This window comes from Vicugna pacos, unplaced genomic scaffold (assembly GCF_048564905.1).
Source record: "Vicugna pacos unplaced genomic scaffold, VicPac4 scaffold_19, whole genome shotgun sequence".
In the NCBI taxonomy this organism is placed as follows: domain Eukaryota; kingdom Metazoa; phylum Chordata; class Mammalia; order Artiodactyla; family Camelidae; genus Vicugna; species Vicugna pacos.
This window is the reverse complement of record NW_027328740.1, coordinates 63383923-63406218: the sequence shown is the minus strand read 5'-3', so window position 1 is coordinate 63406218 and position 22296 is coordinate 63383923. Positions and strand designations below refer to the sequence as shown.

Sequence of the window (22296 nt, the reverse complement as noted above, 5' to 3'; positions counted from 1 at the left end):
TGATGAGAGCTGCCTCCACTCGCTCCCCTGCAGACAGTAGTGAGGGCCTGAGCTCTGACAGGCAGGGTTTGCGTGAACCTGGGTCAGACAAAGCCACGTCCCAGATTCTGCGTTACCCAACTTTCTTATACAAACTGCAGCATGTAATGTAAATACGCTAGAGGGATGTATCTTACAACACCGGGAATACACACAATGTTTTACAGCAACTATAAATGGGGCATCTATTGTACACCTGAAACATATATTATATTTTAAATCAGCTATGTCTTTATGAAAAATTAAAAAATAATTTAAAAATGTTATCACTTTAATATTGAAATCGGTTTTTAAGTAACTACTAAACAGCTTAGAATGTATAAAAGAATTTAAGTGTGCTGTTTGTTTACATATTTATTTACTTTCAGCCTCCTGCTAAAAGAGAAATTGAACAATTTTTAAAACACAGCTTAACAACCATAACAACAAAAAGGCAAAACTGAGAGTGAAGGGAAAATGGAGATTCAATACTTAAATGAAAACAGGGGAAGATAAAGTCATAAAAATGGATTCCATGAAGTCAGGGCAAGTGTTAAAGGCCGACTAGAAATTCAGCTGTAAGATTCTTGGCAGCTAAAGCAAAAAGAAAAAGATGATGGGGCAGGTGGTAGAGCGTGTGCTTAGCGTGCACGGGGTTCTGGGTTCAAGCCCCAGGGCCTCCACTAACAGATAAATACACCTAATTACCTACCCCCCAAAAGAGCCCCAAAGAAAAGAAAAAGAGAAATTTCTTTCCAAAAAACACCTGATTTTAAATTTGAATTAAATACTTACAAAAAAAGAAAAATAGAAAAGATGAGTGACACTGTGAACGAAAAGCCCAGCTGGGATAATAATCTAAGTCACAAATCTAAGTGTGTTAAGTGTCGGTTTACTGATCTAAGTTTTGCTGGGCTAACTCGTAAATCTGAAGTTCAGTGTCAGTTTACGGGGCTAACAAGCTAACTCGTAAATCCAAGGTCAACAATTGTCAGTAATGTGATCTGTTCCAAATTGATAAGCTTCAGTGTACTGATTCCTTGCTTTTGTTGTTTGAGTTATTGGCTAATACCTCCATACTTGTAATTAACCACATAAAACCTCATGTGCAAGTCTTGGAGGTGCTCAGAGCTTCGGAACAGAAGCCCCTCTGAGCCCGCCGGCGTAATAGATCTCAGTGCTCCAACCCTCTGAGTGGTGCTTGTTTCTTGGCTGGCCTGTTGTTTCCGTAACAACGCAAGCGATAATGCCCATGAGATAAATCTGCGGTGGCTGCTGGCAGGTCCCCATGTCTCACGTGGGAAATTCTGAAACATCCTTCTCACCACTCAGTCATCCTCAGCCCACACCACACCTCCCGCTGTTAAATGCAGGAGCACATAGAGGGCCCGGCCTTTGCTGTCTCTGTGTCATCAGAGTGAGACAGGATGGAAGGGAGCAGAGCACAGCCATTCTAGGAAGGCCACAGCAATTAACATCAAAATGGTGAAGGATTCAAACCCCAATAGGCCTTGAGGCTCAGGATGAAGAGATTTAACTTCTAGCAGATCTTGAGCTTCATTATACACCCATTGTAATAGTAACATGGTGAATAACACTGCCCCAGGCAACATGGCAGTCCCAAAGCTAGCCATAAAATGTCAAAAGGTGGGAAATGGCCATCTCCCTGGGAATCCCAGCCCCTTGCCCTAAGGCTGGTCCTTCTACATATTAGCATATGAAACCACCAAGCCCAAGAAACAAGCAACACAGTGCCACCTCGCGGTGACCACTCTCTCTCCCTCTTCGGAGAAGGCCCACACTCTGTAGGTGGAGTGTGTACCTACTTTTAATCTGAGCATCAAACCCCCACACCTCGTGACATTTCTCTTGCCTATCAATGTATCTCTCTGAATAAATCTACCTTTACTCAACACTGGCTAGCTCTTGAATTCTTTACTGCAGGAAGCCAAGGAACAAAATCTGGTGGGGCACATCCCAGGGGCTCAACCAAAGCCTGGGACACAGCCCTTCTCATGCCCCTCATATTTTCTCTTGTATCAACAGGACTGGGTTGTGAAGGGAGCTCTGAGGCCCCAGCTAAGGGACAGAAGCAGCCCCCAGGGCTCCAATTAGCGGGCAGCCTCTCCCCCATCAGGGGCCCTGGGGTCTGCCCGATTCTCTGTGTTTTTTTGTTCTGCTGACTCCCCAGCCAGAGAGCGTTCTCCTTAGGCCTGGCTCCACAAAACCCTTCTCTCCACAATACAAGCACATCATGTCACAATCCTCTTGTTCAACCATAAAATGTTCAGCCCACTTTTTCCTTCCCCAGTTAAGTACCTAAAAGTCCTCCCTCCCATCCCACCAATTCTTTCTTAGTGAGAACTCAGCACTCCCCGCACACTATCTTGAACCCTGGTGCCTTGCTGGCTGGGACCGAGATGTTTCAGTCTCAAACAGCCTGAGTCCTTTCTCTTTCCCCTTTCTAACTTAAAAAGGCCTTCCTGAGTCTCCCACCCCTCTGATTCTGAACGTCAGAAAATGCTGAGGTTACAGTCACTATGTGAATACCTCCAAGGTTTTGGCTAGGTTTCCTTTGCAAGATCTTCATTTAGGAGCTGCATCAAGAAGTTTAAAGAGGCTATTCTTACATCTGAGCGGAGGAGCCTGCAAGAAATTTAAATGGCTTTGAAGAGAGAGTTAACCAGGGACAGAGAGGTCGCAGGTCTTAGTCAAAAGTGTCATGAGGCAAAATGTTCTTCAAAGGCTCAGGGTGGCTTCTGAACATGGAGTCCTCAGGGAGGAGGTGACAGGCAGTGAGTAGGGTGAGTGACACAGGGTACTCTCCCCCAGCTGGGAAAGAATTGGATATATTCTACTTTTCCAATTTCTTACTACCTTTTTCTGTTATTGTCACATACAATTTCCTACGAATTAAGAATATCGATGTCAGTCATTTGGGCCAATTGGGAGAAGCTACACGATGCCATTCACAGGGCTGGGACATGACAGCCACACCAGTCTAGGTTGAAAGACCAGTGGGAATATTTCCATGGTAATCACGGGCATGCAGCAAACTCCCAGCTTCAATGACCTCCTCTCAAAGTTGGCGCCAATAAAACTACCAAGCAAAGTGCGTGATGATTATGGCCAACATCTGTTTATTAGTTAAGTGCCCGTGAGAGCTGTCGCTTAATGGGGAATGAGTACGATCAATGAGGCCCTGTCTACCTGGCCACACGCGCCCTGCCTTCCTGCCTTGGTGCAGCAGCAGAGTTTGTTAAGCTGAGATGAACGCCCCCAGAGCAGCCCCGACGGGAAAGCTCCCAGCTCTGCACGGCGAGACGTGTTCCTTTCCTTCTCAGAGCTGATCACAGTTTGCTGCCGTCTGTTTTTATGTTTATCCCTTTTGTAACTGCCTCTCCTCCGGAGATTTTGCTCAAGCAGCACGGGGCCAGTTGTGTCTTGCGGCCTGCCGGATATTTTGGGCAGGGAAACAGCCGAGCCCACATCTGGCTCTGGTGCTGAACGGAGAAGGCACAAGTCCCAGGGGCCCATGCTGAACCGAGGCCCCTGCACACAAAATTATGGTCTGACTTTGGGCAAATTATAGTCTTTTTTACCCTGAGATTCCTCATCTGTCTATGAAAATAACTGCCCATGGCACACAGAGTTACAAATATTTAAGGAAATCACCGAATTCACAACCTAGCCAAAGGGCTACCAGTGCATCCTCAACAGACAAATAATGCCTTTACGGCTCTGACACACGCGAAGTGTGGTGGCCGCACAAAGTGTACACTGCTAAGTGCCAGTGTGTTAAGTGCTTCATGTGTGCTATAATACTCTTTAGAACTTAACAACAATCCCAGGAAGAAACGAATATTATCATGCACATTTCACAGATTCACCAACAGGTTAAGAGTGGTTACATTCTAGTCCAAGGCGCTATGGTGAGGAAATGGCGATTTCAACGTGAATATGGCCCCAGGCCTGGGCTCCATCTCTGTCCCATCCACCTGACCACTTGCCTATGAAATCCACCTGTCCAATACCCAAGTTTGAAGCCGGCCAGCTCTTAAATGCAATGTGTGCCACAGTTTGTCTATGTTCCTTAATTACCATAAACAGTTCTTAGAAAACACTTCAGAAAGGAAAGTTGGACTCACGTCCCTTCCCACAAAGAAGAGGAATTCTGCCTTGCCTTCTCCTGTAACTTGGAGAAACCCTTCCCATTCACCACCGAATCATTTTGTATGCTTCCTCCGTGTTCATGTTTGCACACGGCTTATTAAAGTAGAAGTTACCTGCAGTAATTCCATCTCGGTTCCTTTCCAAGGTTCCAGATTATCCATAATCAGGGTAATATTATAATTTTCTGTGAACGAAAATACTACAATGTGAATGAAAATACTGCAACCATGTCACTAAACAAAGAATGCTGAAACCAAGTCATCAGCGGCTGCCGCCACTCCCCCAGTGAAGACAGGCCTGCAGCCACTCACAACGGTGCCCTCTGAGCAGACTCAGAATAAGAAAGGACAGATTACTGGCCCTAGATAGCTAGGTGCTTGTCTAAAGAATATATTCAGTGAGCCCAAATGTTTGCGTCCTCCCATATATTGAAAAGCACTAAATTCTTGAACTTGAGATACCTGGCTTTCTTTAGATAACAAGCAATCTTTTATTGTTCCAACTACCTGGTCTTTGTTGTAAAGCTCCTATATAATCCTAGCTTCTCCCCTACTCTTGGTAGAAGTCCCTCAGAGTGATCTGAGAGGTAGTCATCCTGGGTCTAGCCCTCCCGACAAATAAAACATAACACTTAACTTTAGGCTGCACGTTTATTTCAATCAAGTCCCAGAATAGACACAACTCATCAATTCTGTAATGGAACACACTGGATCAGGAACCAAAAGCGAGTAGTAGTCCCAAAGAACTACGGCTCCCTCTTTCTTCCTGTCATTATACAATCCCACCAGAACTCATTACTTTGCTGTCTGCTCCTCTGGCAACCAAACTCATAAAAGAGTGAACTCAGAAGAGCACCATGCTGGGGAGAACCCCCCGCAGCAGCACTGCAGGCCGCCTGCCCTCCCGCACGCTCTGCTGATCCCTAGTGTCCTCCGTGGAGACCAGGCCAACAGAGCTGTTCCCTACAGCTGCAAAGTCCCACATATTAAATAAAAGCATTTTATTTTATATGACATGTTACGTATATAACCATCTCTGAAAACAGCTTTGCCAGAAGCCCAAATCTTCAACATTAATCTGCAAAGGCAAACCCGGTCCCCAAGGGAAAAGAAGCCTTAAGACGATGCTAAGGCCTCCAAAGTCCTCTCCACAACCATCAACCAAACTGCCTGCAGGTCTGCAGCTGCAGGAGGCTACATGTCTGCTTTTAAAGCAACCCCTTCCTGCCCTCGGGAATTACAATGTCCCTCTATGCCCTTCTCAGGGTAAGAGCAGCCGTTGCAGAACCTTGCAGGGCAGCACTGACAGGACTGGACAAAGAGGATCAGAGCTAAACTAAGCCTTCTGATGACACGAGCTTGTCACTCTGTCACTTTACAGATGAAGATATATATATAGAGAGGTGGGGTGATATTGCTCAAAGTCACACAGCTAATAAGTGGCGAAGTATATAACTCTGCTCCTTCCTCCTGTGTGACACCCAACTGGGACACTCACAGGGTTCTCTCGTGCCTGCCTGAACAGTCTTTTCCTATCACTCATGACACACCAGAGTGTCTGAACTTAGCCTGCATTTGCAGCATATTTTCCCTCCAGTTTCTCAGGAATAAGGCCGTTCGGGCCTGTATGAATTCCGGCTTCCTGAAATCTCCGTGCTCAGGCTGGCCTTGCCTGTGCATCCAGCCCGCTGCTCAGAGGCTCTTCCTCCACTGCAGGAGGATGTTTCTAATCTTCACAGGGACACCCCCTCATGGGAGCTCTCCTCTCGCCCTCAGCACGGCAGGTGTCCCAGACCTCATCCCGAGCAGCCCCATTAGGACGGTGTCTGCCCAGCTCTGCTAGTCAGATCAGCAGCCTCAGAGCCAGGGATTATGCCCAGGTCACACTGCAAACCTACTGCCCGCCTCACAGTCCCCAGCCAGCAGGTCACCTGGAAGTCACAGCAAGTGCCCCACCCAATCCAGAAGTCTCTTCTTTTGCCAGCACCACTGATGACTGGTTTCCAACCTTTGGTCAGTTTTGCACAAAACAGCACCTTCTACAGTGAAGCGGGTGGTTTTTCTTCTGCGCCTCATCCTTACTGGAAATTTAAGGGAAACCAAAAGGCCTTTTCTCAACCCTTTTCTGATGACACCCTCCCACCCACAATACTCATATGCTCAAGAGTTTTGGATCCACATGATTTTCTTTCCCTTACGCTAAGTGGCTCAAAAAATTGTGGGGTTCTTTCTCCTTTGAGGGTATTAGTACTCAGTTTCTTGGCTTTAATCTGTTTTTGTCTCTCTCTTTAGTGACCCTAGCAGTTGCCACCTCTTACTCCCTTCAGCAGCCTCCCTCCCAACATCTAGTCTAGGAAATCAGCTGTGACGAGGGGCCCGGGGGCAGTCACAGAAGATGCAACTAAGGCACAGAGAGGCTACATAATTTGCCCAAGAAATCACCTTGAGCCACCAACAGAGTATGTCACGTCCCTCTGTTTAACTCTTATGCTAAGCAAGTTAACTTTTTGTAGATTATGTTTATAAACAGATGAGTTATGAAAATACATACAAGGACACACATCAACTCTAAGATATTCATTAACTCCACTATTTTGTTTCTATTTATTTTATTTCTATTAAAAAAATTAAGAGCCCCTGCAGTCAATATAGCAAAATGTTACTGGGTTTTAAATACAGAATATAGAGGGGTTAAGTGTGTCATTACTCATCCTTATATGTATGTTCACAAGATAAAATTATTTGAAAGTCTCTCTCCCCTCTCCCTACTCACTACTGGCTCTCACCTGAGATCCCAGACCACACATCTAACAACCTTTCACTTTACCCACAGCTGAACTCATCAGTTTTCCCCCAGAACTCCCTCTGCTGCTTTCCCTCCTCAGAACACAGCAGGACCATCATTTACCTCATTAATCCACCCAGAAACCTGGGCCTTACTCCATCCTACCTTCACAGAAAGCATTGATCCTTTCCTCTTTACCATCTAAACATGCCTTCAATCTGTTCGCTTTTACCCACTGACCGTCCCACCTCTCAAGTTGAAGCCAACAACACTGCCCGCCCGGACTCATGAGTCTCCCAAGTGGCCCCACAGCCACTCTCCCCTACTTGAGACAAATGGGATTGTGTCACTCCCACGCTTTTTGGACTCTTTTCATACCCACTCTTCTTAGAATAAACTTCAATTTCTTCACCTGGTGAAGGTCTTTGCCATGAAACTGTCAGCTCAGGAAGGGCAGGACACGCCCTCATCCCTGGGCCCTGCCCTCTGTCAGAGCATCAGCTTGGGAGGATTGAGTTCTTAGCAAACTACTTCACTTATCCATACAAATCCATGGTAGATTAGAAAGATTTTATATGTTGATCTTGACTATTAATTTGGGGATTTTGCACTGGCAACCTGCAAGTATATATTCTAATGATTGTGTCTTCTTAAAACCACACCCAGTTTAAAGGAGTATTTGTGGAATGCCTTCGGAGTAAAAGGGACTGTACTTTTACAGATTTTATGTTTTATAATATGAACAACCCGGACAGGGTCAAAAATAGAACCGCCTCACAAGTGACAGAAGGCAGGTGAGACGCATATAGCAACAGGCCACAAAGATGGTAAGAGCAAAGTTGTTTCTCCAACCCCCGAAAAAATTCCTCCAAGAACTGAAAACTCAGAATTTTGAAAGTAAAATACTATCATCTAAAGAAAGAAAATAAATAATCCTCTTCATCAGGGTTTCTAGATCTGACTGCAGAGTTATTAGCAGGCCATACTGAATCCTAGCACAGAAAAATCAGATGGACTAGTGGTGAGTAAGTTCCAGGAAAATGGCAGTAACTCCTCCACTTGAAAGAGGACACACACTCACTTGTTCAAGGTGATTGTAAACCACATTCTGCAGAAATTCAGAAGATTCAGGCACCGCTTCTAGATGGTGATGACAAGGAAGGACGGCTTGGATGCATGCTTCTAACTGAGTCACCGGCATTCTTACACTGCAGGGGGAAATGGAGGCCCTCAGCCAAGAGCACAGATGTTCCTGTCATGTATCCCAGGCCGTGCCTCGGGGACTCAGTGTCCTGTAGCAGTCCGGCCCCAGGCGAGGACCCGCAGCGTGGCCCACGCAAGCAGGAGGGGCACTGTGCTTGAGAAATCCCATCCCCGATGGGGGCAAGAGGGGCTGGTGGGGTTGTGTGAACCTATAAATGCTCATAGAAATACACCTGCATACATTCAAGTGATAAAATTCAAAGTAGCAGGCTATTTGAAAAAATTTCAATTGTCAGTGTTAATTTTACCATTCCATTCCGCTTGTCCCCTGCACTCTGAGACGGGCTTAGGCTCTCTCACACTTGCAGCTCTGATGCAATAGTTGTGAAGTTATTTTACTTTGCTGCAAGTGTCTTCGCTCCCAGTGTCACTGTGACTGTCGTCTCTTAACACAGTCAGATATCCTCCTGGATCTATCCCTGAGTTCCTTGCTCCTGCTTCTCAGATCCTGAGATAAAGAACAGGTGAAGGCACATGACTGGAAAAGTCAATGTGGACTTGACCAAAGTCCTCAGTGACCACCTTGGTGAGTGCTGCCCACCCCTTACCTTCGATTCTCAAGGTTCTGCCCAGGGTGACATCCAGACAGGAGAGAGTCCTGGGCCCTATTAAAAGCTGTGTGGCTTGGGTGCAGGGAAAGCTGCAGGTGCTGGTTCCATAGCTGGTCCCATCCACATCTCTGCTCCTCTCTCTCCCGAGGCCCCGCTGCCAAGCCCCCAGGCTCCCTGAGCTTCTGTCCTTCTCTTCTACTCTACTTCAAGCCCTTTTCCTCTTCCTTTATTCCCTGATTATCCCCAGCTGGAGTGATATTTCTTTTTTTTAACATTTTTTATTGATTCATAAACATTTTACAGTGTTGTGTCAAATTCCTGTGTTCAGCACAATTTTTCAGTCATTCATGGACATATACACACTCATTGTCACATTTTTTTCTCTGAGATTTATCATAACATTTTGTGTATATTTCCCTGTGGAGTGATTTTTCTATCATAGAATCTGAAAAAATTTCCTGCAGCTGAAAAAGAGGTGCCAGAGGTCAACGCCCATATGGTGGTTCCTGAAGAGAGCCCCTGGTTAGGGGAACCCTCACCAACACTCACGGGGCATCAGGCATGTTGCAGGGTCGACCACCCCCAACAAGAGTTTGCTGTGACCCCAAGGCACGCACAGCATCCCTGCTCACTAAATTGTAGTTGTAGTCCTTTATTATGAAGCAAAAATAAAAAAATTGCTCATGTTTCTTACTAAAATTATTTATGAGGGAGAAAAAAAATTGTAATAGAAAGAACAAATTTCACTCCATGTTAGATGTGTTCATTTGGCTTTAATCCTGTACCTTGTTTTCTAGGCTCAGACTTGCTATCTCTGCACCTTTTGTAAAAGAAAGTTGCCTTTAGCCTGAAATATCCAGGAGGGCCTATTCTCCGGGCTCTGATCTTTAAGGATATTAGCTCTTCTACACTTATGTATAGATGGAAAGTTGTAAAATAGGGAATAACCATTCTTTTTTTTTTGGAGGTTTTACGGGGGCAACATAATTTGACCCACATGGACAGCTGCAGGAACAAAGGATTTCAAGGACAAACAATTCATACAGCAAGAAGTTTGTAACAACCAGCCACATCCCCGCCCCTTTTTGGTATAAAAGGAGACTGAATTCTGCCCTGGGGAAGAAAGATCTACTGGATATCAATATGCCATTTTCTGGGTCTGCCAGCTTTTCAAATAAAGTCTCTTTTCCTTACTCCAACATCTCATCTCCCGATTTATTGGCCTGTCATGCAGCAAGCAGAACGAGTTTGGACTTGGTAACAAAATGACTGCCTTAGGGGTAGTATGTCTCCACTGTTACCTCATTTCCAGTATGTCACAACCTATCAATTTTATATGCTTTTTAACAACACGAACAAAAAACCTATTATAAGGAATTGATTCCACAGAAATAAAATTATTTCTACTCCTTCAAAACTTTTTTCTTTTCTATTTTATTTTGTTTTGCATATTGAAAAGAAAATAAAAGTCAAATAATTTTATTTCACGTATTTTTATAGATAGATATTGTAAATACTACAAAGATATTTAAATTGCAATAAAAATTGTTCATATATTAGTATAAAGATATATACACAATCAATGCAGATTAGGAAAGGAGTAGATATTTACTAAAAATCCACTGCACATCCAGTCTTTTACAAGCATATCCTGGAATAAAAGCTCTATTATCCAGGGCTCCCCCACCCCCATTCTCACTACCGAGGCCCTTAGTAATCAACTACCAAGGCACCAGCATAGAACCATGCGATCACTATTTTAGGTATAAATGAGGGAATTAGCTCATTCAATTCTAAAACAGAAACCTTAAAGTAAATACTGAACTTATTTACAGATAAACAAATTTGGACACAAAAAATACAGTTTCTCCCCAAATTCACAAAAATAATAACTGGTAAAGGCAAGATTTGAACTCATCTGCCTGATTATATAGCTATGGTGGAAAGTCCCTTTGACTGTGGAGGAACAGCAGCACAGCCTATCACCCTATCTTTGGATCTGGCTTTAGACAGCCTGAGACAGCAACCCATTCCTATGGAACTCAAGGGCAAACGATAACAATAAGGATTTTATATTCAGTAGTTTCTTAGATCTGATTTATATAAAGTGTCAGCAGGTCAGCAGAAAACTCTGGGAAATATGAGTGGGTCCAGAGCTTTTTGCTGATAAGAAACTCAATCTATCAGGAGAGAGTGACCTTCTCATGAGAGGCCTCATGGACAAAAACTAAAGGCAGCTGAGCAATGAAAACTAGCAAGAACATGGAATTCAAGAAGAAGGATCCCTACCATCCCCTGCCCATTTGCCTCTTCACCCTTGTGGACAAGATGGCAGAAGATCCAGGTTCTTGTCCAAGTTACAACATCATGGATTCTCACCCATAAAATGTTACGACTCTATGCTGTCTTAAGTCCTTTCCAACTCAAATATGATGACACCAATATCTCAGCAGAATGTCTATGTCTCCACTTTCTCTCTTCTATTAGGAGACTATATCTATGTCTACAAAGCAGAAATTCAATTAAAAACACCATGCACGAAGCCTGGTGAATGTCTGTGTAAGAGACACTGTTCTCACGCTCAGTGAGTGAAAACTCAGAAAAAGTGGTCCTTCTCCCTCTGCAAGTGGGAGGTAGCCTGATTGTGTGTGTGTGTGTGTGTGCACGCGTGTGTGTGTAAATCAAATACAATGTATTCTGGGATGTGCACAGTTTTTTTTATGTTACTATCATTTCATGAGGATGAGCCAACCTTTTAAGTAATTTGAATCTAGTATTCTGAGAGAGTCTCAGGTTCTTTTGGTGGAGGATGGGAAAGGGGAAAGGAATGGAGAAAAGAAATAAATGAAGCAAAGGTGTAAGGATACTGCTAGGGAAAGGCAAGACATTAATTTTGTTCCCACTTTCATCACACACAAATTAGGGACTGGCTTTCCCCCATGTCTTGTCAAGCACTGAGTTGCAGAAGAACAGCCGACAGCCCATTTCTCACTGAGCTTGTGACTGTACGTGGCATCTTATAGACACAAATTATTTAACCTGATCAAACAATCTAGCAGCAGGCTGTATTTCTCCTATTTTGAGAGACAAGAAAACAGGAAGTGAAAGAGGGTATATAGCTTGACAAAAGTCAGAGGACAAGTAAACTAAAGAGGATGAATTCAAACTCAGATCTGAATGCAGAGTCTGATCTTCCCACTCCCAGGGCTGGAAAATCCTTAACACACAGGGTCCCCAGCTCCTCTGTATTATTCCTGGCACCAAGCATTTCCCATGGCGATATTCTCCAGTTCTCAGACACAGCGCTCTGTGCAGCCAATAACCTCCATTCGACCTTGATCATCTACCTGCCACGCCCACCAGGCTTCACCAGGCAGGAAAGCTGGCTTTCAACTGCATACAAAGCCACCCCTGGTTTATCCTGGACTCTTCAGTGGCTTTTCCAGCGTAAAGGCAGCCATGAAAGTGCTCACAGTTTGTACATGAGCCATACTACCTCTCTCCATCTGTCTCCCCACGTATAATACTTTGCTATGACCATTTTGAGAATCTTGAAAACAAATTTTTAAAAACAGAAAAGAAAGGATTCTGTAACAAGTACTTAATACTTAGAATTTTAAATGAGAAATTACAAAGTGAGTATTTACAAACCGAATCTGCCTTCCTAGGTGTCAGTTTTAACAGTTAAAAAATATAATAGCAAAAAATTCTCACTTAAAAAATTAACAAAATCATCAACAATAATCTGGAATAAACTCAAAAACAATGCCCATGTTGTACATGGAGAAATTACAGGACTGTACTGTGGGGTAAAGTAAGAAGTGTGAAAGTAGAGACATCAACCTTTTGTATGGAGGAAAACAGTTTTGTAAAGATGTACGTTCTCCTAAAGATAATTCAAAATTACTAAAAAATCCCATGACAACACATATCCTTTTTTTTAACTTGAAAAAATTATATTAGAATTCTTCGGGAAAAATGAAGTCATAATACTAGCAAAGAAAAATAGGGATCGAAAAGCAAATCAAAAAATTTGCACTGTCAGATATTAAATAAATTTTTACAATATGTAAGATATAGTGCTAGTGTTGGAAAGTAAGATTGACAGAAATAAATCATGAGCTCAAAAAGAGACTCTAGTGTACATAAGTATTTTTTACAGGTGGGATTTCAAATTAAAGAGCAAAGTAGGAATTCAATAATTGTCTTGGGACAATCACAGAATCCCCTTGAAAAAACAAATTCTATTCCGGTCATAATGACCGCAAGAAAAATTACAGAAAATGATGTAAATATTAGAAAGTACTAATAAGAGCAAATACAACTCTTTGCTCATATCAATTCAGCTTCTCCTCACTGTAACAAGTACCATTATCATCTCCATCTTAGAGATTAAAGAAACCTACAGAAGAAATTTATACCATTATAAGAAAGCATTTCTAAGAATAATATCAAGAATAAAACCCAAAAAGAAGACATTTACCCTCTTAAGATTATTTTGGGCCACAACAAAAATGAACCTACTGAACAAAATGAAAGGCAAGAAATGACAAGGAAAAGCTCTCTGATACATGTTGATGAAGATAAGGGGTTAATGTTCATAACATACAAAGAGCAGTCACAAAGCAACAAGAAGCTCCCTCACTTAAATGTGCGCAAAGAACAAAAGGGATCATTCACTTTTTAACAGTTAGATGGCTAATGAGTGAAAAATGCTCAATACCACACTGGTCATCAAGTGCAAACTAGAACAATGAAAAAGCACTTTTGCTCATCATATTGGCAAATATTTTTAAAAGATATTCTAGCTAGTGTCCATCTTTGAGAGAACAAACTGTGATCGATCTTTAGGAGGATGACATGTCAATGGATATCTAAACTCTGAAAAACGTGTGTACACACTGACTGAACTCCACTTTAAGGAATCGTTTTGTTTAGAAAAAAAATCAGTTCAAAAAGATGTACTCATCAGAGCATTTACACAGCACTGTTTACAATGGTGGGAAGAAAAGCTGAAGTGAAATCATATCCAGCGATAGAGAATTGGTTACATAAGTTATTCTACATCTTTTCATTCCCCACAGGAGGAGGAATTTCTAGATTCACTTGAAAGGAGCCTGTGATTTATGTAGTTGTCACATCCAAGGGCTAAATTTCCAGAAACCTTAACAAAAGGAATACTCACACAAGATCACAGGAATGTTTGTACAAGAAGGATGCCAGTCAAACACTCTTTCTGACAGTGGAAAATGGAGAAAATTTAAGTGTTCACCATCAAGACAATGATGTGTTAAATCACGGCGAGCTGTGGGCACTAAAGTTCCGGTGTTTCAGCGTGGTCCAAGGCCTTGTCACCAGTACTCTCCCACTAAAGGTGTCCTTACACAAGAGACCAAACCTGCACATCAGGAGACCTCTCTACTCTATCTGAAAGGACCGGGTGAGTCTGGAGGGGGAGGACGTCTATGATATATACCTGAGTGAATAAACCGAGCTGCAGAAAACATACAGTATGGCCTTATTTTTCCATAAAGCATATATACACACACATATACATAGAGTTCTCATACACGTGTATGTATGTGTATATATATATATGACATAAGCATAAAGGTCATGAAATATATACTCCACATTGTCAGCAGTTTTTACTCTCAGGAAAAAAGGGGAAGGGAAGTAGGGGACTTTCGGTACCACCACAGTTCTCTTTTCAGTATTTCAGTTAAGTATACTTGGAATTTAAAAGTTTATTTAAGTCCAAAGAAAAATGGACGATGCCTCCACAAGACAGAATGCTATACTGGTCATTAAAAATCATGCCAGGGGAGATAGAATATTGTAGAAAAATGTGTAATAAGCCAAATGGAAAATGGAGGTCTCCACACAGTATACAGGCACACATTGCTCTCTGGTTTTTATGACAGAGGTGATACACACTGATGAAAAGAACAGAAAATAGATGTTAAAGTGTTAATTATTATCTCTGAGTACTGGGACAAGGATAGACGCTTTTGACCCTTTTTTCAGAATTTTATATTAAATACACATTATTTTTCATCTGAAAAAAGCATTTTTAGATGTCTAGTACTGCACATTGGAAAAAATACACGAGTACTTACAGAAACAAATAACTAGGAGACACCGCAGCACCGTCACACAGTGTAGAAAGGGCGATCCTGAATAACACCACGCAGTTACATAAGGACCCACAAAGTGAGAGCACCCGCTGTAACAGGACGCGGCTCCCTTCCATTTGTCAGTTGTGTCTTCAGGGCTGAGGCATTTCTGAGCATGGCCAGGGTCAGTGCTGGTGTCTGGATGGATGCCACTGAAGGTGAGGGCACCTGCAAGCCGAGAGGAAGAACAGAAATCATCCTCTGCTTTTTCTGTCTTATTTCTTTGTTACTTTTAAAGAGAGGAGTAGATAAGATAAACTGAATCTTCCCTACTGAAATTTCAGTAATGAAACCGTTTTTAAAGTGTTCACAACTTATATTCTGCCTATAACTGTCTTTTCAACAAAGCATCATATTTATTACATGCTAATTAACTCAGTTAATTAACTACCTGTTGAAACCTATTAAAGAACATGAAATACACTACGTGAAAGCAACAAGCCTGCAGTGACTACCTCAGCTGTCTTGACGCCAGTGCAGTCAGCCCCCACCATCACGTGGCCCTGAGCTCCTGATGCTGGTAAGAGAGCACGCTGCTGCCTCAGATGGAGAGAAACGTTAAAAGCATTTTCTGAAATCTACAGCACTGACAAAACATAACTGATAAAACCCAGGCTCCTTTGAGGCTGTCATTTCCGTTTCTGGCCAACAACCGTCAATGAGCAGAAACACCCCATTCCCGAGTCATGGGACTCACGTGGGCAGCAGTTTTGGAGAAATTTCCAGGTATAGAATTTAAACCAACTATACATAAAACTCTGAAAAAGAAAAGATGCAATACTCTGATTTTGGAAGACACTCAAAATATTCTCCTAAGCCTTGGTAGTTGGAAAGGCTGGGCTTCTCCTAAGCCAGTTATTTATTTCACAGCCAGTGAGCATCTCCCACAAACCCTGCTTCCCTGTGCCTGCTGGGAGCCTCAGGCACAATGATGCTTTCGATCTTATAAGTCACAAGGCAGATTCGTGTGTCACAAGCCTGCAACTCTCACACAGGCTCAACTCTGAGCCTCACTGTCGGAACTTGGCCCCATTTTCTCACCTGTTTATTTGATATCTGTTCTTCTGTAAGCTGCCTGAAATGCTTCCTGGAACAAGTCAGAAGAATGAGTGGGTAGAGAAACGGACAGATGGACAGGTGAGAGACGGGCAGACAAACAGAGAGACTCCAAGAGAAGGGGAGAAAACAAAATTTCCTATGCAAAACCCTCTTCTAGTCAGGGAAGAAAACCACCACGAAAAAGTGTGAAGAGGCAGGTGGCCTAGGACTGTTTCCTGGATTCCATGAAATGTCACACCAAGAGATGAGAGGGTAGAACTATAAATAATAAAAGAAAAAAAGCATGCATGTTTGAAAAATATCTACATTATGTACTTTCTAAAGAATAGATTCAAATCAGCAAGGCTCAATAACACAATCCTTGGGTATTTACAGAATTGAGAATCCCATCTCCAATCCACAAAGCATCCCTTTGGAGAACTGAGAGTCTACACGGGGCGGTCATATAGCCATCACCGCAAAAGCTGTGCTATCCTGCACTTACGAAAGACGAGCAGCTGTGCTCGGGCTGCCCACGAGCGTCATTTACAGCCCACAGCACCCCTACGGGGGAGGGATGACTTGCGAGCCCTGTCTCTGCAGGACAGAAAACAAGTCTGGGTGAGGCTAAGCCGACCTACCAGTTCTCTATCTCACAGGACTTGTCACTCCAGAGCAGGACTCGAACTCGGACCCACGTTTGTAACCACAGTACTACCGTACTTTATGTGCTTTTTGTGTGTATAATACATTTGTTTCTGGCATGAAAGTGTATTTAATAAATGATCGGTTGTCTTGTCTATCTCATTAGCTCACAATCTTTATATTTTTGAAATGTACTCTTCCCCTGGAGAAATGAACGGAAAGAGCGGTGGTCAGAATGACGTGGGGCTCCATTCTTTATCTGTTACCTCATCTCATTTAAGTCCCCAACCAGGGAGAAGGAGCAAATGTTCTCTTCAACTTTTAAAGAGAGTGCACCAGTGATGGTGACTTACTCAACTCCAAAACCAAGTCTGGGGGAAGGGCACATGCAGCAACAAGAGCAGTATCACATGTAAGAAGGCGAAAAGAGCTCAGGGGATGGCTCAATGGGTCAGCCTGATTTAATTTCAATTGATAATTCAATAACACACTCTAAAAATACTAGCATGCAATGGATTTGCTCTTTCTTGACATCTAGCAAGTTTCCACAGCCCACATGTAACATTATCATGAACTAGTGAAAGGAAGAGTCCTCAGGCAGGGAAAATCAATGCCACAGGCAGGCTGAAACCCAGGCTGAAGGAAAGGAAGAGAAATGGCATAGTTAAGAAGAGGGGAATGTCTGGGAAAAAGACATCATCACAAGGACTCTCAAGCATCATCCAGCAATCATATAATCATTCTTTCAAGACAGAGTTACTTAGGTCCTATTTTGTGCGAGATTTTACAAAGGGCAAAGAGAGACCACAGCGTCCATGGTGGCAGCAAGTTGCGGGGCTATAATACAATTCTAATCCCGGTACCTTGCACACTTGTCCTCAGTATAAAGGCAAAAAATAAAGTAAAATAATACTATGTAAACTCTACACATTGCTGAAAAAAAATTAAAGAAGACCTAAATACCTGGATAGGCACACCACGCAAATTCCTGGATCAGTTGACAGCATTCTTGGGGGGGCAGCGCTTCCCAGAGAGATGCATACATGCAACGTGGTCTCGATCACAATCCCAGCGGGCTCCTCTGTAGTAACTGTCTAGCTGCTGCTACAATTCATATGGGAATTCGAGGGTCTCAGTAACCAAAACGTACTTGAAAGAGAAGAACAAAGTGAGAGGACTTGTAATTCTGAATTTCAAACCTTACAACTGTATCTCCAAGTGCGATTAGAGGCCATTTTTAAGTTATTATTGTGTTTATCCTTATTTTCTAAATTCTGTACAACAAATATACCTGTTACAATAAGAAAAATAAAAAGTAAGGTATCTTTTAAAACATGCACACCGATTCATTCATTGGGAAAAAATTATTTTATCAATAAAGAGGTAAACAAATATCTAGTGAAAAAGGACTATTTAAAAACAAGTGTGCATTTACAATTTTCATAAATTGAAAACTGAAAAGCACAAACACATCAAGTTTCTAGGGAGACTGGTGAAACATATTAATAATTATTTTCAAAAATTCTAATTGAACAATGAAAACTCAAGAAAGGGAAACTCGTGATTGACAGCCAACAGCAAACACGTGGAGAGCAAAGGCCTAGAAATCACTGTTTCTTTAACTCTGCTACTAACTCAATAGGAGAGAAAATTCCTCACTGAAGGGACAGTGGAATCCCATGCATAAGATACGATACACAGTACAAACTACAGTAGTATCGGGAGTGAATATCTTAGAAGAATCCTGAAGTAACAATGTTGCTGAAAAACTATAAAAACACTGACAGACAGATTAAAACACACAGTCATATATATTATATAGAAACATATGAAGTCTGCTCCCATGTTGCATAGAAATACAAACATATATGTTCATTTATGGGCACTGATTACTTTATCCCAGGTAGAATATTTCAACTAAAGCAAATAATCAATATTACACTCCTCTTGTCAAATCTACTTGGTAAGTTACTCTGCTATGTAACCATAATGTGTCTAATATAGATCTAAAATTACTGAAAAAGAGCTTTGTACGGTTTCTTGAATTCTTTTCAAAATTCCAAGCTTAATTTTAAAATAGATCTGAGCAGTATTTCTATATTACCTTTTCCCTTGTGAAATGAACAACACAGTCTGTTGTCAAAATTCTGTCCTTACAATGATTCACGAGCACCGTATCCTCACAAAACTGCTGGACAGCAAGGAACTATCCAGACACTGTGACCAAATAAATGAAACACAAGGAAGACAGTGACCCTATTCTGGAGGGCTTATAGTCTGTGTCAACACTGGGGTTTTTACTTGATTGGTTTGATTGGGTAGCAAAATAAAATCAATCAAGTACTTTCTTTGAGCATTCTATAAGTCATGACTGTTTTTAGTGTCATTAGCAGGAAAGACTTAAGCATGACTTGATTAGGTCAACTAGCAACAATCATCACTGGAGAGTGAGTAATAAAGAAGTAAACTGATAGCAATGCTTCTGCCTACATGAGACCTAAAATAAATCTATATTGATCTCCGAAAGGAAAATGAGGAGATGAGGTCCCCAATGAGAAAACAAACTAACAAGAAATCAGAAAATGAAAGGCGTTTTCATTAACGATTCCAGGCAGTAGTGGAGCATGGTGGTGAAGATCACAAATGCTGGGGACAAACATGAGGGTCTGAAATCCCACAGCACTGGGTAGCTGTGACACTGATATTTCAGTGAAATTTTCTGCATCTCAGTCTACTATCCATAGACTGGGGACAAGAACCGCACCCATCTCCTAGAACGTTCCTACAAATTAAGTTATTTTATATATAAAAGCTTAAATAAAATACCTCAGAATTTACATAATACCCCAAAAGCCCAAGGAACAAAGAAAACAGAGATAAATTGGAGTTCATCAAAATTTAAAACTTTGCTTCAAAGGGCACCATCCAGAAAGTGAAAAAACAACACACAGGAGAAAATTTTTTCAAGTCATTTATCTGATAAGGAATTTGTATCTCCAAATGAAGAAAAAAAAACCCTATAACTCAACAATAAAAAGGCAACTCAATTAAAAGGTAAATAAAGGATCTGAAAAGGTATTTTTCAAGGAAAATATACAAATGTCCAATAAGCACAATGAAAGAATGTTCAATAGCATTAGCTGTAAGGGAAATCAAGTCAAAACCACTAGGAGAAACCGCTTCACACTCACTACAATAGGGTATAATAAAAAAAAAGGGTAACAAGCACTAAAGAGGACACAGAGGAAGCGGAGCACGCAGCCCTTGCTGGTGGGGACGTAACACAGCGTGGCCACTTTGGAAAACAGCCTGGCAGGGCCTCAGAGAGTTGAACATTTGGTTTCTGACTGACCCAGCAATTCTGCTCTCTGGGCACACACGTAAGAGAAATGAAAACAAATATCCACATAAAAAATCTCACATGAGTGTTCACGGCGACATTACTCATCACAGCCAAAAAGCAGAAACAACCCAAATGCCTATCATCTGATGAATGGGTAAACAGTGGGGCCCAGCCATAGAGTGGAATGTTATTCAGCAATAGCATAGCATAGAATAGTGACTAAGGCCACAACATGAGCAAACATTGAAAACGTTACTCAGTGTGAAAGAAGTCAGTCACAATAGACCGTTCCACTTACATGAAGTGACTCGATTAACATGAAATGTCCAGCACAGGCAAATCCAGAGAGAGAAAAGTGGCTCCTTGGGGCTGGGGGAGGATGGGGAAGATGGGAATGTCTGTTTATGCGTACAGGGCTTCCTGTTGGGGGATGAAAATATTCTAAGATTGAATGGGATGCACAATTCTGGGCATAGAGTAAAAACCGCTGTACATTTTAATGGGTGAATTGTATTAAAACTCTTAAGAACAAAAGGACCTTGGGCCAGTATCTTCCATAGTAAATGCAAATTGCTAACTTTTATTAGAGGAAAAAGAAACTGCCCTCAGCATGAAAGCAGGAGATCAGCAAATGTGAGTTAACCGAAATTGGACAAGAGCATTTCACTTGAAACAGTTGCTGAGTGTACACGAAATATTCAGAAATAGGAAAATCACATTGACATCACGAAGAAGGATTCTGTTTCAAATGCAGATCAAGGATTCGGCAAGCCCAGCTGCCAGAAATGACCAGAGAAGAAACCTGGTTTATTAAACTAGCACCAGAGACAACAAGGAATGGTGATGAGGAAAGCAGGCGGCGAATATCTGGAACAATTTGCTACAAATAATTTCTCCACCGAAAATTTAAAAATAAAATGAAAGTGATGAAATGCTCTGTTGACATCACGTGAATGGGCTTCCTTCGGTGCTTGACTGTCCTGTAACCCCGATTGAGAGACTCAGGAGAATCAGCATGGCTCCTGGGTGTCCCCAAAGGACTGCCCACCAGCACGCTGACCACCATCACATCTGCCAGGGTTGAATTGCAGAGAAGAGACCAAGTTCTGAAGGGCACAGAAAATGTTGACAAGGGAAGAAAAGGCTGAGGTCAGTCCTGGGACAGAGGCCCTCTGAGCAGAGGCCAGAAGGCTGCAGGTGAACCGCAGTAGACCTGGGGCAGGAAGGGATCACGAGGGAGCATATCTCAATTCTCTTCTGTCTCTTCCTCTGGTAGGAGAGATAAAGCCTGCATTCTTCTCACCTGGAAATGTGGGTTCTGGCTGGCAGAAGTCTTACCGACACGGAATGATTATTAAAGACTCTGTGGAAAAAGTCAAGTAACCAAGAGGGAGTAGGGAGCCATCTCCATGAGCCTCTCAAATGCTCCCATATTTATTGTGTATAATCAAAGGAAAAATTCGTTTGCAGTTGTGAAATAATAAGGAGGAAATTCGGGAAAGACAGGATGAGGCAGAGATTATAGAATACACAATGAGTAAAAAGGATTAGTGTATCTTTAGGGAAGTCATGGGGTGAGGGGAACAAGATACATTTTTAGATATGTTCATTACAAAGCAGACCACCAGACCAGCCAGGTCCTTGTTTTGGGGATAATACACTATCTAACAACACACAAGCCCAGCGTTTATAGCTGAGGGTCTCGGTCCTTGCTTTGCAACCAGCAGAGTGCTATCTAAAACCTCAACTACACAAGCAAAGCATTGTCTCTGCTTTTTAAGGCAAGGAGACTGGAGTGGGGATGCACAGGCACTTGCTTGCAAAGCAGTATCAAAGCATATTTTTTCTTCTTAAAATTCAGAGGCGACTGGGGTGTGTTATAATTTGTTAACCCAATCATGGGCTCCCACATGGAACCATTATGGAGGACACCCTAGGATGACAAATACTGGATGTGGGTCTTTTCCTGCCATCTTCAGCCACTCTAGCAGGGTCTAGGCACATCCGAGAATAAAGATCCTACAGAACCACCCACACTCTTAACTCCTGGTGCTTGAAACTTAATTTTAGCTCTACACAACTTAACATAGAAAAGTTTCAGAAATAAAAGATATAATATTCCTTTTATATCTCATCATATTGCTGATTTTTCTGATTGCTCTAAGCTGCTTCTACTTGGTAAAGCACCTCATTCTGCAGCTGAATTCAGTAATTTCCATTGTACATTTCTAGCCAGTTTGGGCTCTCTAACTTCTATTGGTCAAATACCGATACACTTAATTGAATTCTTTGTTTATCAATTTCA

General features: G+C 42.1%; 1 protein-coding gene across 3 annotated transcripts in view; it reads right to left on the bottom strand.

Moving 5' to 3' along the window:
• LOC140693130 (trafficking protein particle complex subunit 9-like) overlaps nt 1–22296 on the bottom strand; it is a 101760-nt gene that overhangs the window by 11439 nt on the left and 68025 nt on the right. For 2 of the 3 annotated variants that reach the window (XM_072957202.1, XM_072957201.1), the window contains 3 exons: nt 17612–17797; nt 14909–15133; nt 8057–8183 (listed from right to left, as the gene is read on the bottom strand). In XM_072957202.1, coding sequence (XP_072813303.1) covers nt 8057–8183; nt 14909–15042 — 261 coding nt within the window. In that variant the 5' untranslated portion in view covers nt 15043–15133; nt 17612–17797. Of the gene's footprint in view, nt 1–8056; nt 8184–14908; nt 15134–17611; nt 17798–22296 lie in introns of those variants that run through there. The other variant, XM_072957203.1, reaches the window with a different exon arrangement.